The sequence below is a fragment of the Salvelinus sp. IW2-2015 genome, linkage group LG32 (genome assembly GCF_002910315.2).
Source record: "Salvelinus sp. IW2-2015 linkage group LG32, ASM291031v2, whole genome shotgun sequence".
In the NCBI taxonomy this organism is placed as follows: domain Eukaryota; kingdom Metazoa; phylum Chordata; class Actinopteri; order Salmoniformes; family Salmonidae; genus Salvelinus; species Salvelinus sp. IW2-2015.
In genome coordinates this window covers 14377493-14394620 of record NC_036871.1, presented here as the reverse complement: position 1 = coordinate 14394620, position 17128 = coordinate 14377493, and the positions used below count along the sequence as shown (strand labels likewise).

The following is a 17128-nucleotide window of genomic DNA, read 5'->3' as shown; positions in this document are numbered from 1 at the left end:
AGCMCGCCCCCATTCTCATCGACGGGGCTGCAKTGGAGCAGGTTGAGAGCTTCAAGTTCCTTGGTGTCCACATCACYAACAAACTAACATGGTCCAAGCACACCAAGACAGTCGTRAAGAGGGCACAACAGAACATATTCCGCCTCAGGAGAATGAAAAGATTTGGCATGGGTCCTCAGATTCTCAGAAGGTTTTACAGCTGCACTATCGAGAGCATCCTGACTGGTTGCATCACTGCCTGTTATGGCAACTGCTCGGCCTCCGACCGCAAGGCACTACAGAGGGTAATGCGAACGGCCCAGTACATCACTGGGGYCAAGCTTCCTGCCATCCAGGACCTCTATACCAGGCGGTGTCAGAGGAAGGCCCTAAAAATTGTCAAAGACTCCAGACACCCTAGTCATAGACTGTTCTCTCTGCTACCGCATGGCAAGCGGTACCGGAGCGCTAAGTCGAGGTCCAAGAGGCTTCTAAACAGCTTCTACCCCCAAGCCATAAGACTCCTGAACAWCTARTCAAATGGCTACCCAGACTATTTGCACACCCCCCTCCCCTCTCTCTTTTACACCGTTGCTACTCTCTGTCACTTTAATAAATCTACCTACATGTACATATTACCGCAACTAACCGGTGCCCCCGCAAATTGACTCTGTACCGGTACCCCCCTGTATATAGTCTCGCTATTGTTATTTTGCTGCTGCTCTTTAATTACTTGTTACTTTTATTTCTTATTCTTATCCGTATTTTTTATTTTATAAACTGCATTGTTGGTTAGGGGCTTGTAAGTAACCATTTCACCTGTTGTATTCGGCGCATGTGACGAATAAAATTTGATTTGATTTGATATGGGATTTTTGGGTCGAGTACGATACCGATTTTAGGGAGGCAAAAGTCACCGATTACTGATATATCTACTGATATATTGTTTTTTTTAGAGGTGGAATGAAAAACATACTTTTTYCCCCCCTCATTTTCTGCTCTAAATTATTATTTCTTAACTAAATATAAAAATGAGCATTTATTAAGAACTTATTAAGATCTTATTTGTGGTTTACATGACAACCACCAAAAAGCTATATCCTATATCTAACTAAATCCTCTATAAATACAAAATTAAACACAAACACTTGTTCAGTTTACCTTCTTAGATTCAACATAAAGAGTTGTCTATCTATGGCAGTGGTTAAGAATGCAGAAGTGTTTGTGCTGAAGCACCACAAGCACACTAATAAACGAGAAGGGATGAATTAATTAAACTTTGTCTCAAAGTAAATCTGAAACTGCACTGTTCACAACCTATGCAGTGAAATGCAGTACCATGCAGTTCTTAATGTCTACACTAGATGTCAGCATTTGTATTGAGTAGATTCACTGCAGTGCTTTATAACATTCAAAGGTCATGTAAAGAAACACTTTATGGCATCGTCTKGTGCCCAAATTTATGACATATGTCGCACAGCGAGAGTCGAGTGGAAACTAACAGATTTGGTYCAGTCAGTCGTCCTGATGAGCCCTTCCCAGCTAGCTAKTTTAGGCTTGTGGCWAGAAACTTCAGCATGAATTTGAAACTYGTCTRCCGAAATTGGGACTAGGGRGTGTTCAGAATCATTCCGTTTTTATCGGTGACGTTAATRCYGTAGTTGTACATTTTCAGTGAAAATCACTACAATAAATTTGCTTTATCTGTCACGGTCTGATATTGGCTAAACTATCTRGCTCTGCTTACTGGGGCAATCGGGAGTGATGGACAGTGTGCCTTGTTGCCGGCTTGCAGCGCAAACTCTCCTCATTGAGCAGTAGATTGTACCACGGTGATGGTTACTACCACTATTAGATGTATTTCTCCGTCGCCCATCGAAATAAAGTTTTAACTAGCGCCATGCTGCTATTGTTGCCATTTAGCCAACATAAACTAGCTATGTGGGAAGGGCTCATCGGGACTACTGACTAACCTGTGTCCCCGCACATTGACTCTGTACCGGTACCCCCTGTATATAGCCTCGCTTCTGTTATTTTATTGTTGCTCCTTCATTTTTATTTATTTATTTTTTACTTTAGTTTATTTTAGTAAATACTTTATTAACACTTTTATTTCTTAGAACTGCATTGTTGGTTATGTGCTTGTAAGTGAGCATTTCACTGTAAGGTCTACACCTGTTGTATTCAGAGCATGTGACAAATACAATATGATTTGATTTGAACCGAATCCATTCATCTTCAAAGCTGCCGCGACATACGTCATCAATTTGCGCCCCCCAGGGGTGTCCGTATAGCCTCTCCCGAGAACTTGTTATGACAAACACACTTGCAGTTCATTAGGAAAATGTTTTCATACTGAAACCATCATGTAAATTACACTGTTATTCAATTCAAAATCTATACAAAATGTATTGGATGTATATTTCAACTGCAAATAGCATGTGCTGATGATTTGGCTGAGAATGTTCGTGCAGGAAAACCCTTGCCGCACTGGTTTTAGTCATACACGTTCTAATTTAGCTTGCATATTTCGGGAAACTAAATAAACTCGTTAACATAATAGACCCAGACAGTAGCGGTGTTATTTTTGTATCAAGGATAAGTGTTCACTTTGGCACCAGTTCAGTGCTGCAAACATAAGTAGCACAGATTGCTGGCTGGCTAGATAGAGACTAACTAAATTGCTGGCTAGATAGCCAGCTAACGTTAACTAAGTGAGAATGTGATGAGGATAGGGCTGTTTGCTTGGTGAAGTGTACTTTTGATGATTTACTTATTCAAATATGCTGTCGCTGACTGCGGCAAGCTACTCACCGTCAAAACACCACGCCTACTCTCACGTCGTGACTTAGTGGTGAATGATGTTCAGTGAGCAGCTCGTAGAGTGCCCTCTTTAGGCAACCATTATATTTAAAAATATATATATATTACAGSAAATGAGCATACGTATTTGTTCATTCTATGTATATCATTTCAGTGCATTTTCTGTGGAATARAGACAGATACAAATATTTCTCAGATCATATCAGTGATTTCATACTTCACWGTGGAAAAGGGGCAGAAATACCTGTAATGTTGATATGCTTTTCAGTTTCCTGMCATATTTTAGATTTAAGTAATTTAGCAGATGCTTTTATTCAGAGTGACTTAAAGGAGCAATTATGGTTAAATCCTTTGCTTAAGGGCACATCGACATATTTTTGACCTACGGGATTTGATCCAGCGACCTTACGGTTACTATCCCAAAGCTCTTAACTGCTACCTGCCGCCCTGGTGACTGGTTTCACATTTGTCTCCAGTGATAATGAGTTMAAATATATCTAAAATAATTMTAATTTACAAACCTAGCTCTTCTCAGTAGCTCTTATCAATTTAGAAATTACAGCGCGTGGGGAATGCTGTTATTCCCAGCGGGAWAAAAGAAAGTAGATGTTTTTCCACCACAGACAGGTTTGCTCGACCTTATTCATGGTTTCCTCGCACGGAAAGGTGGTGGAAATAAGTCAAGGTCAGTATACACATCTGTGGACACACCTTTGCCACCTCCATTTCTGTGATCTCCACCCCAAGCATATASCTGGCTGGCACATGCGTTTCCCCATACTTAAGTTCATGGTCAGAATGCATGCAGAGAGAAAAGTGTATGAAAAAATTATTACGTTCCATTTATGCGTGCGTATCTCAGGTGTGAATTCCCCTCTGGCTTTGTACCTCCAGTTCATTACAAATAAATAAATGGCCTATACAATTGCATGTGTGTGCGTGTGTCTGTTTGTGCGTGTCTGTGTGCCTGCATGTATGTGTGTGATGGTATGTGATACATTAAACTCCCTTCATCATCTGAAATGGAGGTAGGTCTTTTTTCTCCTCAGGGAGAATTGATTGACARATGGCTCGTACTCCAGATATTAACCAAACATGTGAGAGTTATTTGACATGTACTGTGGGGCAAGCGGGCCCTGTACCTTTTGCTCTCCCAGTTAGAAATGTAATATGACTCTGCTATGTATTGGTGTTTAGACATAGCCTAGGACTCGGAGCTACAGATGGGTCTGAAACAGAAAATAGGCCTTGTTTTACTAAATCAGGGGTTGGCTCATTTACCCTGTCTGGACTGGTGTCAAGCAGTGATGTAGTGAAATAAATGTTTACGTTTGACATATTTAGCAGASGMTCTTATCCAGAGAAACTTACAGTAGTAKGTGGATAMATTTTTGTACTTTTTCCCGTACTGGTATACACCGTTAATGCAGTACCTTCGGAAAGTACTCAGACCCCTTGWCTTTTYCCCCMMAWAATTACGTTACAGCCTTATTYTAAAATTGAATAAATTGTTTATTTTCCCGCATCAATCTACACGCAATACCCCATAATGATAAAGCAAAAACTGGTTTGTAGAATTTTTTGCTAATTTATAAAAAATAAAAAAATAGAAATAGAAATAGAAATAATKCATTTACATAAGTATTCAGACCCTTTACTCCGTACTTTGTTGAAGCACCTTTGGCAGTGATAACAGCATCAATTCKTCTTGGGTATGACGCTACAAGCTTGGCACACCTGTATTCGGGGAGTTTCTCCCATTTTTCTCTGCAGTTCCTCTCAAGCTCTATCAGGTTGGATGGGGAGCTTGCTGCACAGATATTTTCAGGTATCCCCAGATATGTTCGATTGGGTTCAAGTCCTGGCTCTGGCTGGACCACTCAAGGACATTCAGAGACTTGTCCTGAAGCCACTCCTGCGTTGTCTTGGCTGTGTGCTTAGGGTCGTTGTCCTGATGGAAGGTGAACCTTCGCCCCAGTCTGAGGACCTGAGCGCTCTGKAGTAGGTTTTTATCAAGGATCTMTCTGTACTTTGCTCTGTTCATTTTTCCCTCCACCATGACTAGTCTCCCAGTCCCTGCTGCTGAAAAACATCCCCACAGCATGATGCTGCCACCACCACTCTTCACCATATGGATGGTGCCAGGCTTCCTCCAGATGTGATGCTTGGCATTCAGACCAAAGAGTTCCATCTTGGTTTCATCAGACCAGAGAATCTTGTTTCTCGTGGTCTGAGAGTCTTTAGGTRCCTTTTGGAAAACTCCAAGTGGGCTGTCATGTGCCTTTTACTGAGGAGTGGCTTCCGTCTGGCCACTCTACCATAAAGGCCTGATTGGTGGAGTGCTTCAGAGATGGTTGTCCTTCTGAAAGGTTCTCCCATCTCCACAGAGGAACTCTGGAGCTCTGTCAGAGTGACCMTCGGGTTCTTGRTCACCTCCCTGACCAAGGCCCTTCTCCCCTGATTGCTCAGTTTGGCCGGGCGGCCAGTGCTAGGAAGAGTCTTGGTGGTTCCAAATTTCTTCCATTTAAGAATGATGGAGGCCACTGTGTTCTTGGGGACCTTCAATGCTGCAGACATTTTTTGGTACCCTTCTCCAGATCTGTGCCTCGACACAATGCTGTCTCKGAGCTCTACGGACAATTCCTTCGACCTCAGGGTTGAGGTCGTGTTGTCATCTTCAGCTATTGTACTCATAAGTTATTTCTCCATTCATATCTTTTAAAGGTCCAACTCCAACTAAAGGTCCAACTCAGCCGTTTTTATCTCAATATTAAATCACGGGTAAAACTTAACTGTGATTGTTTTCAATTAAAATGGTCAAAAATAAGCTAAAATAGCTTCTTAGCGAAAAGCAATTTCTCAATCATGAATTTTGCTTGGACTGTCTGGGAGTGGTCAGAGTGGGAATGAAAAAACAGAAAATGTGTTATTAGCAGAGAGGTTTAGTACTCTCTTTCTTATTGGTCTATTAACTAATTAAGGCAGGCCAAAACTCCATTACACCAAAATGTCAGGTGATCTTTTCAAACAGCTCTTACACTAAAAGGGAATTATCATGAATTTTACAACTTCACAGTATTATTCCCAACACATAGTGTGGAAATATATATATATAGTGGCAAGAAAAGTATGTGAACCCTTTGGAATTATCTGGAATTCTGGATAAATTGGTCACACAATTACATCTGATGTTCATCTAAGTCACAACAACAGACAAACACAGTCTGCTTAAACTAATAACACACACATTATTGTATTTTTCTTGTCTATATTGAACACATCATTTTAACATTCACAGTGTAGGTATGTGAACACCTAGGCTAATGACTTCTCTAAAAGCTAATTGGAGTCAGGCGTCAGCAAACCTGGAGTACAATCATTGAGACGCGATTGGAGATGTTGGTTAGAGCTTCCCTGCCCTATAAAAAACACTCACAAAATTTGAGTTTGCTATTCACAAGAAGCATAGCCTGATGTGAACCATGCCTCGAACAAAAGAGATCTCAGAAGACCCAAGATTAAGAATTGTTGACTTGCATAAAGCTGGAAAGGGTCACAAAAGTATCTCTAAAAGCCTTGATGTACATCAGTCCACAGTAAGACAAATTATCGATAAATGGAGTTCAGCACTGCTGCTACTCTCCCTAGGAGTGGCCGTCCTGCAAAGATGACTGCAAGWGCACAGCGCAGAATGCTCAATGAGGGTAAGAAGAATCCTAGAGTGTCAGCTAAAGACTTACAGAAATCTCTGGAACATGCTAATATCTCTGTTGACGAGTCTACGATACGTTAAACACTAAACAAGAATGGTGTTCATGGGAGGACAACACAAAAGAAGCCAAAAGTGCACCTGGATGTTCCACAGCACTACTGGCAAAATATTCTGTCGACAGATGAAACTACAGTTGAGCTGTTTGGAAGGAACACACAAAACTATGTGTGGAGAAAAAAAAGCACAGCACACCAACATCAAAACCTCATCCCAACTGTAAAGTATGGTGGAGGGAGAATCATGATTTGGGGCTGCTTTGCTGCCTCAGGGCCTGGACAGTTTGCTATCATCAACGGAAAAATACATTCCCAAGTTTATCAAGACATTTTGCAGGAGAATGTTAGGCTATCTGTCCGCCAATTGAAGCTCAACAGAAGTTGGGTGATGCAACAGGACGACGACCCAAAACACAGAAGTAAATCAACAGAATAGCTTCAAAATAAGAAAATACGCCTTCTGGAGTGGCCTAGTCAGAGTCCTGACCTCAACCCGATTTGAGATGCTGTGGCATGACCTCAAGAGAACGGTTCACACCAGACATCCCAAGAATATTGCTGAACAAAGAGGAATAGTAAAGAGGAATAGTTCAAAATTCCTCCTGACCGTTGTGCAKGTCTGATCTGCAACTACAGAAAACGTTTGGTTGAGGTTATTGCTGCCAAAGGAGGGTCAACCAGTTATTAAAACCAAGGGTTCACATACTTTTTCCACCCTGCACTGTGAATGTTTACATGGTGTATTCAATAAACACATGAAAACATATAATTGTTTGTGTGTTACACAGACTATGTTTGTCTATTGTGACTWAGATGAAGATCAGATCAAATTTGATGACCAATTTATGCAGAAATCCAGGTAATTCCACTGGGTTCACATGCTTTTTATTGCCACTGTAAAACACAGGGGAAAACAATTTTGGACTGCACTGGGCCTTTAACATAAAGAGCCATAAAGACTGATCGACTGTGGCTGTGGAGAAATGAAACGCATTGGCTTAWACAGATTTCTATTTTTAGTTCTTTTCAATTAACCTTTACCAGGAAGGAAGTCTCGGTTTGAATCWGGTTTGAATCAGTTTTTCGAGAGTCTTGGCAAGACATCAGTGTTCATGATGAACCAACGCAATACACACGAACAAATACAATATTTAAATGTAGTTGCATTGGTTGATGCCACATAATGGTAGTGGATGAGGTGAGTTAAGATGAGGTGAGTTCCCATTGAGCACCTGCTGATAAAAGTGCTATGTAAATCCACCTATTACCCATCACCGTATGGTTAAGGTCTGTTTCCAGACAGGTGTCCGGGTCAGCGAGTTCTGGAACTCTTGTCTGGTGCAATGCATGATGGGACAGCTGGCTGCCACTGCCACCGTATGCCTCCGGTATGACTCACGGCATGAATGCATAGAGGGATGGTTAGACAGAAGGTGTTTGGGTGTCTTTAAGTATTACAACATTCCATCTGATGTCTTCTCCTTCAAAGTGTGTGTGTATGTGCATGACTGTGTGTGTGTGTGGGGGGTGTGTGCATATGTGTGTGGTAAGCCTCTGTCAGAACAGATGTTAGACACAGCAGGCTCATGTCCCTATGGCCAGCGGGGGTTCAGGAGGATTTGGCTGCTGCACAGATCAAAGTCATGATCAACCTGAACAGGAAAAGCAGCCCGTGGAGAACTGCAGATGCAACCAAATATGATCCATTCTCACACTGTGTGTGCATGCGTACGTGTGTGTGTGTGTGCGTGCGTGTGTGTGTGTGTGCGTGTGTGTGTGTGTGTGGGGGTTTGTGTTTGTGTGTGCAAGGTGTGGGTGTGTGTACATTAATAGGTGTATGAGAAAGAGCAAGTGTGTGCTGTGTGTGTGTGCGTGTGATTGCACTCTTGCGTGTGATTAGAGCATTAGCAGAAGATGTGCCCTAGAGAGAAACACCTCTAAATCCATGTCACACACACACACACACAACACACACACACAGAGACTATTTTTCTCTTCACAGGGATGTAGCTTTTCATAGTCAGCATTCCTGTCTCTGCATACACACAGAGGTGGGCTCAGTTCCACTTTAGCTTCTGACAGAACAAAGCTACCTTCTCTCTCTCTCTCTCTCTCTCTCTCTCTCTCTCTCTCTCTCTCTCTCTCTCTCTCTCTCTCTCTCTGTCTCTCTGTCTCTCTGTYTCTCTGTCTCTCTGTCTCTCTCTCTCTGATGATGATGAAATACTGCAGGTGTGAAGGAGGGACAAAGAACGGTACAATCTCTTTGGACATGTAGGATAGTGTATTGCAAAATCAGCATGTTTAAAATATATGTTTCAGTTTGACTGAGTGTCAGTTAAATTTGATACAGGGCATTGATTCCTGAAATGACTGGAATGGCCATTTTTGGCACACCATACAGGTTAGAGGTCAAATGCCTTAGGTAATTCTACGAGGTTGTGTTATGTTTTTGGGGGTCGCTTGTGAACGTGTGTTCTTGATATGATGGTGTGCATAGGTAACTACTCCACCAACTCCAGCCTCCAAGACCAACCTACTGTACATTAATGCAGATCTTCAGACAGATGAAATCTCACTTTCCCAGCTAATTCAATTTCCCAAGCCTGTCCCATGAGCCCTGGGGGTTTTGGATAAGCTGCTCTATCACTGCTCTGAGTTTCAGTACTTTGTAATATGCAAGTGTGTGTTTTGATCATAATACTAGAGCAGATTGTGGAATGAGATTTTAGTGTCGTTTCTGTTCTTTGACGCAATATTGTGTGCAGGGTTTTGTTCAAGCCCAGTTCTGACACTCCTGATTCAACTGAGCAAGAGGTTGATAAGTACTGTGATCTGATCAAAGCAGCCTGATGAGTAGTTGAAGAGTTGAACCAGGTGTGCACAAGTAAGCGGTTCACAACCTTTTCCGTTCCTGGGACCAGCAAATCACCATCAAAAGCTCGAGAACCATCATTTGCGGAGTCGCAGAATTATCCCCAAAATAATATACAGTTTATCTTGGCGGTCAAATGTAGTTACTTTGAGCAGGGAACAAACGAAAGGCCTATTAGCACAAACAATTAGCATTGTGAAAAGTAATGTAACATTGCTTATAATACCATTAATACTCCCAATTGTTATTATTTTTGGAACAAAAATGTAAAACATWAARAAWATATATATAATTCGGACCACCGGTAGTACCCCTATGCCTATGGGGTGGTCCACGGACCCCGGTTTGAAAAACACTGGCCTACTGTAAGTAGCAGTAGGGGAAACACTCCTGTGTTGTCAGTAATCTTGTTTAAGTTGCTATATCATTGTTGCTTTTTCATCTGATGACAATGTTGCAGGTAATATCTTTGGTAACCGTAGTGGTGACCACAGCTCATTTAACACAGTCCTTCCGTCCACCTGCTGCTACACCAGGGGGCCGTGCTCCAGATGGTCTCTGATTGGTTTCTCACAAGCCCAGGACGGGGCCACTAACAGGCAGCATTAATACCACTGTGTGTGTGTGTGTGTGTGTGTGTGTGCGTGTGGTCTTCTGCACGTGATTGTGTTCATTATCATTTAGCCTACACGTGTATTCAAATACAGTACCAGTCAAAAGTTTGGACACAGCTACTCATTCCAGGGTTTTTATTTTTACTATTTTCTACACAGACTGCAAAGCGGTGAAGGCAAAGGGTGGCTACTTTGAAGCATCTCAAAAATAAAATATATTTTGATTTGTTTAACACTCTTTGGTTACATGATTCCATGTGTTATTTCATAGTTTTGTCTTCACTTTTATTCTACAAAGTAGAAAATAGTAAAAATTTTGAAAAACCCTTGAATGAGTAGGTGTGTCCAAACTTTTGACTGGTACTGTACATATCAGGTGTTTCCACAACCATCAGCCAGTCTACGCGTCTTGTCAGGATGTAGCTGGCAGCCTACACGGTAGTGTTGGGCTGGGGCGTAGAGTGGTTCCATGAGGTGTTGCAGTGTGTCATATGTGGAGTTGCACTAGTTAAATGGGTAGAACAGGGAGAGGAGGCCGATGGGTAGTAAAGTGATGGGAGGTGGGCTATTGGACATCCCTCTGTCAAGACAGAAGCCACAGCTGTGCAGCTTTCCTTCTGTGCCTCACCTGCTCAAGCATGCAGAAAGAGCAAGTCTGGAGAAATCGTGACGCCCATCTCAATGAGTGGGAGAGAGGGGAAATTGAGGGAAAAAGGTAAGTGATGGTAGCTGAAGAGAGGAAAGTAGAGAGCAGAGAATGTCTGGAGGCGTGATGCTCATCTCAATGCTCTGATCACAGCACTGTATTTACAGACAGAAAAGGGGACAGAGCAGAGATGGAGAATAAAGTGAGCAGAGTAAAGGGACTGCACTGACCCTATACACTGATATATACAAATTGCAGAGAGCATGTCTCTTCTAAATGTTTGATTACCAAGGACATTTTAACCAGGAAATTGAAAGGATGACCCGTGTGCCACTAGATGTGTATTCAGTGGTGGTTGCAGGCCTGTGTAAAATCCAGACACTAGCGGTACAGTACAGGTTGGTATATGGGGAATAGTCCTCAGCTGGCAGACAGGCTCCCCTCTGTAGACATTACCCTAATGCCATACTTTGTAGGATCACTCCCCCTATAACTTGGCACACATGCCAGTTAACTGTCATTAGACACGCTGCCTGCAAGCAGTCRCTTGGAAACATGTGCCACTTTCACATCTGCTAGACAACCAGTCACTCCTCTACATGGCCACTTCCCCAATGCAAGCAGCTTAGTACCTCTGCTTGTTCTGGCTCAGTCTGACAATCTATAGACAAGATGCAGAGCTTGTGAAGCTACCTTCCAGAACCCGTTTACAGAACACCGGATTTCCATTTGATGCATCAGCGTGGAATGAATTCCTCAAGTAGTCAAGGCACATGACCAATTACACTTWCATTGAAAGGCGCCAACTGTCAGTGGCACATGGGTGTCAGTGTCCAAGTATACAGTTAAAAAAAATTTAAACATAAGGGACAACCCTTCAGAAACTTGAAGTCAATGYATTGCTATAGTAACCTTGCGTGGCTTATCTCTACAACCAAACAAGGATCCAAGGTGATTGGCAGAAATCAGAACCACCCTGTTCCCAGTGTTGAAAGCAAGATCAGTTCTCTATTAAATTCAAAACAAAAACCCATCAACATGAAAATTGAAAAACAAGATTTTATTTAGCAAGCTAGTGGATCACAAGTCAATAGGCATCTTGTATCTGCTACTAGGTCGTAGTCAGGCCCTTATCCCAAGCAGAGGTGGATCAGAAGTATTTCTCAGGCCTGGCAGGTGGTTCTTGTCGRGTCAGAATCAGCTCCCCACTGGACACCACGGTGGTCTCTCCATCCAAAGACTTCACTCCTGCCACATCTCTCCCTGGAGGAACAGAATTTTAAGTCAATGCCTCAAGCACTAMATCCAACTAGTGCACAAACAGTTACGTATTTCCAGCTACTTTCAAACCCTGGTCAAATTAAGGTTAGGATATATTGATGTTTGTGCAAATGTAAACCCCATAGTGCTCTAGGACCAGGATTGATGGCCACCACTTAAAAACAACTAAAGCTAGATGATCAAATTTAAAACCATCCCTAGATGGAAGATTAAAAATAAAACACTTACTTTGCCTGTTGCAGCTCTGTTGACAGGAGTGATTTCCAGTAGCGTAGCACACCTCTGTACTACAGTGAATGAATACCTGGATGGAAGGAATGTTGGCATTTATTGGGATGATTCATGTACTAGAGGCAGCTCTGCAGAGTGGTCACTAGCTGGAACAGAGTCAAACCTAACCTTTACAGTCAATTGGTTTGAATTTCTACAATGACCAATTTTGACTTAACAGCCATCCCATCTAGTGCAAAATACTCAGTTCTGCCTCCAGGGAAAGATTGCTACTGAATGTCGACCTGTAGATGGAAAGCAAACCTTTAGCTTGGTATCATTTAGCAAACTCTTATCCAGAGTGACTTAMAGGAGAAATTAAGGTTAAGCAGCTTGCTTAAGGGCACAGATCTCGCCTACTCAAAGATTCGAAACAGCGACATCCCAGTTACTGGCCCAAYGCCCTTAACTGCTAGGCAGCCCCAAATAGCGACAATTACGCAGGCCATTTAAAAGCCATCAACAGCACCGCTGGCTTTCAACTAGTGACTTGGACGGGAGTGCAGTGGACTTCCTGGCCAATCAGTCAACCATCAGGGAGAAAAGCCCAGCAGACCATGAGGCCTTAATTGAAACTCCTGCTGTAGTAAAGTAAAGATGCAGTACCCTGTCCTTCAGAGGAGCTAAGGTGTGCGCATCCACAAAAGTGAACATCTTGACCACAAAGCGTTTGTAGTGGGTGGGGAACACGACGCCAGATGAGCCAGCCACAGGGATCACAGAGGTCAGGTAGCGGTCATCCTGAGACGGACACCTGGGGAGAGACAGTCATGGTTTGTACAACTCTAAGATCTTCCCAAAGTCCCTAGGTTTACATCCTGGTTGGAAGAGCCCCAGTTACTTTACATGGAAGCACAGACTAAAAATTAAAGTAGGAAAGGAGCAATAAATGGAGAAAAAAGCAGCAAGGCAACCATCTTGGTTCTCCAGTTACCCATCAACCAGGAGGTCCCACTTGGGCAGGCTTAGAGGACTGGGGGTGGAGGTGGCCCAGCAATGCTCCAAATTCAGGACCAGGTTAGAGTCAGTCCTCCTCAGGATGTGAACCTCAACATACACCGGCTCCTTTAGGACCTTGACAACTGGGTAGTCTGCGTCGCTGTAGTAGGAGGTGTAGGCTTCCACATCTGGAAACAAAGGTTAGAATTCAAACACTTGAAGTGTAAACATTTCATTAGTGCTGGCCAGCTTACACCACCCCCCCAAGAATGTTGGAACAGGCATGGTTCCACCCAGGAAGCAACACATTTGAAAGTCTTTATAGAAGAACTTACAGAACCAGGCATGTTATGCCACAAATCAATTTCCCCTCAGACACAACTACAAGCCATTAATGAAAAAATTTATTATTCCAACACACAACCGTTTCTCCAACTTACCTTCCACACATCCCTTGTTGTAACATTGTCCGCTGGCCAGTCGGAGCACCAGGCTGATGGGTCCAGGAACAGCAACCGGAGCAGGTGGAGCAACAGTGTTCACATCAACAATCAGTACCTCCACTGCAGTGCCAGAGTACTTACACTGGAACCGCAGCCTAGGAGAAACATTTTTACTGTTATGGAATGTACATTAGGACCACCAGTATTGGGTTTCTCAACATTGATTGTGTGGGCTAGCTAGCATTTGCTGGGTACGACAACTCGAGCGTCAAATTAGATAACAGTTAGTGTCAGCTTCTTTAGTTAATTAGTCCCCATGAAATATCTTAGAGATATCAAAAGAAAAAAATAGTTGGAGCATTTAATTGAGCCTCGAGTGGAATTGGTTGAACATTAAGCCACTGGAGAGAAGACCCACTCAAAATGGCTGTCTCTTGTGATTGAGCCACGAGGTCCAATCCCCACTTCATAGGAAGATGTCATGCTGTTCTCGTAGACCACATAGCCACTGTCCTCCTGAAAGTTACAAAACACATTTAGTTGGTGTACACCAACGGATACAGAACAGCCAGGCTTTAAATGAAGAGCAACGCAGGTGTTCATTTTTATCCTCACATTAGATGARGCACACTGGGTAATTACATAATTAGCGAGTTATCTACCAGGGAGAATAGAACACCAGCAGTGTTTCAGACCAAGATATGACCCCCCCCCCCACCACTGTGGAAACTACAATGGATTGGATTCATAGACACTCAAAGATTTACAGTGCACAGCACATTAAGACAGCTACCCACCATCAGAGTGGTGCCACATGCAGTGACAGGAAACTGGTATACAGCAAAGACTGTAGTRATGCCAACAGGCTTACAGGGGGCATCCTGCCCACCAAGCAGACTAATGGAATCAAGGTCCAGGTTGGGCCGAGTGGTATCCCTGGCCACCACCACCACAAACTGACCGTCTCTGCTACACTGAACAGTCACTGGGGAAGGAGATTGCACAGAGAGAAGGCGGCACTAACACTTCATAAAATGAGTCTTACAAGTTAGGCTTGGCAGGGAGAAGTACAAATAATTATACAAAATTGTAAAATACATTAGAAAAACCAAAACTACAGTAGTTGACTCACCCGCTTTCCCGTAGTAGCACCGCCACCCATCAAAGCARCAGTTGATCGCTTCACATTGAGCAGTAGTAATGGCAGGGGTTCCACAAGTAATCCTCTCTTCCTCCTTTACTTGGCATTTCTCTATAGGAGTGGAAGCCACTGGCCTCTGGATGACCTGCTGAGGCCGCCACTGGGGCTGCTCAGCATAAGTTACAGGTCTAGTCAGATGCTGTGGACGCATTCCCCACTTCAGTGCACCAAGGACATTGGTCCAGCACACAACCACTACCGCAACTTCAACCCACCCTGCCATTGTTGTACAATATAGGACTGACTCCACTGTACTTCTGTGGCTTGCTGAGGCTTTTATACCTGAGATGTATTCATTACGGAAACCGTTCACCATATTAAGAACCAAACGACCACAAACAGAGCAAAACAAGAGTTTCTATTGGACAAATTGAGGTAGGTCCGCCCCGTTTTGTTCCGTTTGCTTCCGTTTAAGAAAAGTTCTGCAAAGGAATMGGCGTATTGAATATACCCCTGATTGAGTGTGTTGGTTTGGCGGGAGCCCCTCCTCGTTAAGAGTCAAGCCGTCGCCAGCCCTGGGTAGTTAATCAGTCAGGGCCTGGCAGGTGCAGCTCATTGACGGCTCATTTGGCTCTAGGGAGCGATCATTACCTAGGGATTGTGTCTATCAAATTGGCCAATTTAAATGCTATGAAATTGATAAATTGTCTGTATCACTGGATCCGTCTCAGTAGTCGAAAGTTGCTTCCTCTTCTTGTCTCCTTTCTGTCATTTTCACTGAGCCGAGAATATAGGCTACAAAATAACCAATATTCAGAAATTTCCTTTCACCAGTCTTCTCAGCACAAATGGAGAAAGGACGAAACCATTTTGGACTATTGAGATACATCCTCTATTAGTCTCCTTCACTTTCTCTCTCTATCTCTCTCTCACCTTTTTCTTGTCCCCCCTTCTTCTCTCCATCCTCTCTCTGTCTCTCTCTCCCGTGTTTAATCACAGGAGGTTGGTGGCACCTTAATTGGGGAGAACAGGCTCGTGATAATGGCTGGAGCGGCATAAGTGGAATGGTATCAAATACATCAGACAAATGGTTTCCATGTGTTTGATGCCATTCCATGTATTCCATTCCAGCCATTATTATGAGCCACGCTCTCCTCACCAGCCTCCACTGTGTTTAATGTATACGTTTCAAAAGGACTTAGGCACTGAAAAATGATCAAATATTCTCATTTTCTTGACTGCTCATCAGTCTCTAGGGATTGGTCAATACCATGAGCTTGTCAAAGGGATCATTTGAATACTTGATTAATGGTCTGCACAACCTCTTTGGGTCCATCTCAATAGTCTGAAGATGCTTCCTCTTCTTGTCCCCTCTCCTTCATTTTCACCAAAAATCTTTTTGAGGGACACCTTTTAGCTATTCCTTAAGACTATTGAAATGCAGCCACTATTTCTCCTTCCTTCCCCTTCTATCTCTCCCTCTCTAATTCTCTCTTGCCCTTCCCCTTCTCACCCCTCTGTCCTTCTCTCTCTCCCATGTATGATTCATGTATTATATTAAGCAGAACTCAGAAGCTGGTTGTGTATGCTGAGGGCCATAACGAATACTTAAAAATKATCTAATATTCTCTTTCTCTTCCCTTCCTCCCCCTCTCCCTCCCCCCTCTCATTTAGATGTATGGGCGTTACACACAGGAGCTCGGTGTGTACGCCAAGGAGGAGGCGGCCCGCCTGCGTGACGGCGGGGGGCTGCGGAGGGTCACCAGTGTTCGCAGTCGGTCGGCAGAGCTGCTGGAGTATGAGAAAGACCCCTGCGCTAAGTGTCATGGTGAGTGACYGACTGACCTCAACATGACCMCTCATATTTACTAAGATGTCTAATGACCTCAACATGACCACTCATATTTACTAAGATGTCTAATGACCTCAACATGACCMCTCATATTTACTAAGATGTCTAATGACCTCAACATGACCMCTCATATTTACTGACCTGTATAATGACCACAGAAAGACTACAGTGCCAARTATCAGAGTGAGCGAGTACTGTGCTCCTATGACCGCTCCTATGACTGCACCACAACCACTGAATTGACAGCATCATCCTATGCTGCACTAACCACCTCACTGACCATAATCTCAGTTAACCCAGAACTAAAGTCTTACGTAATTGGTCAGATGCTTTTAATTAAGAGAAGAGAGAGAACGGGGATCGGAACCAGAACGAAGAGCTCCACCCTCTCTCTTTGCAAGTTACGGGCATGTCTATGGGCCAAATGTCCCTTCCCCTTCTTAAATTCGAAAAATGATAACACCTGSGAACTCGTGATTTGCCCAAATAACCAGTGACGA

General features: G+C 43.3%; 1 protein-coding gene and 1 pseudogene across 1 annotated transcript; one reads left to right on the top strand and one right to left on the bottom strand.

Moving 5' to 3' along the window:
- The window catches only part of LOC111956979 (chloride channel protein 2-like), a 63052-nt pseudogene that overhangs the window by 14372 nt on the left and 31552 nt on the right, over window positions 1-17128 (top strand).
- Window positions 11744-15098, bottom strand: LOC111956481 (zona pellucida sperm-binding protein 4-like). Its single transcript, XM_023976924.2, has 8 exons — window positions 14768-15098; window positions 14433-14620; window positions 14054-14151; window positions 13633-13790; window positions 13188-13380; window positions 12860-13007; window positions 12212-12287; window positions 11744-11965 (listed from the first exon to the last, which is right to left on the bottom strand). Exons 1-8 carry the CDS (start codon window positions 15057-15059, stop codon window positions 11853-11855), a joined length of 1266 nt encoding a protein of 421 aa, XP_023832692.1. The 5' UTR covers window positions 15060-15098; the 3' UTR covers window positions 11744-11852.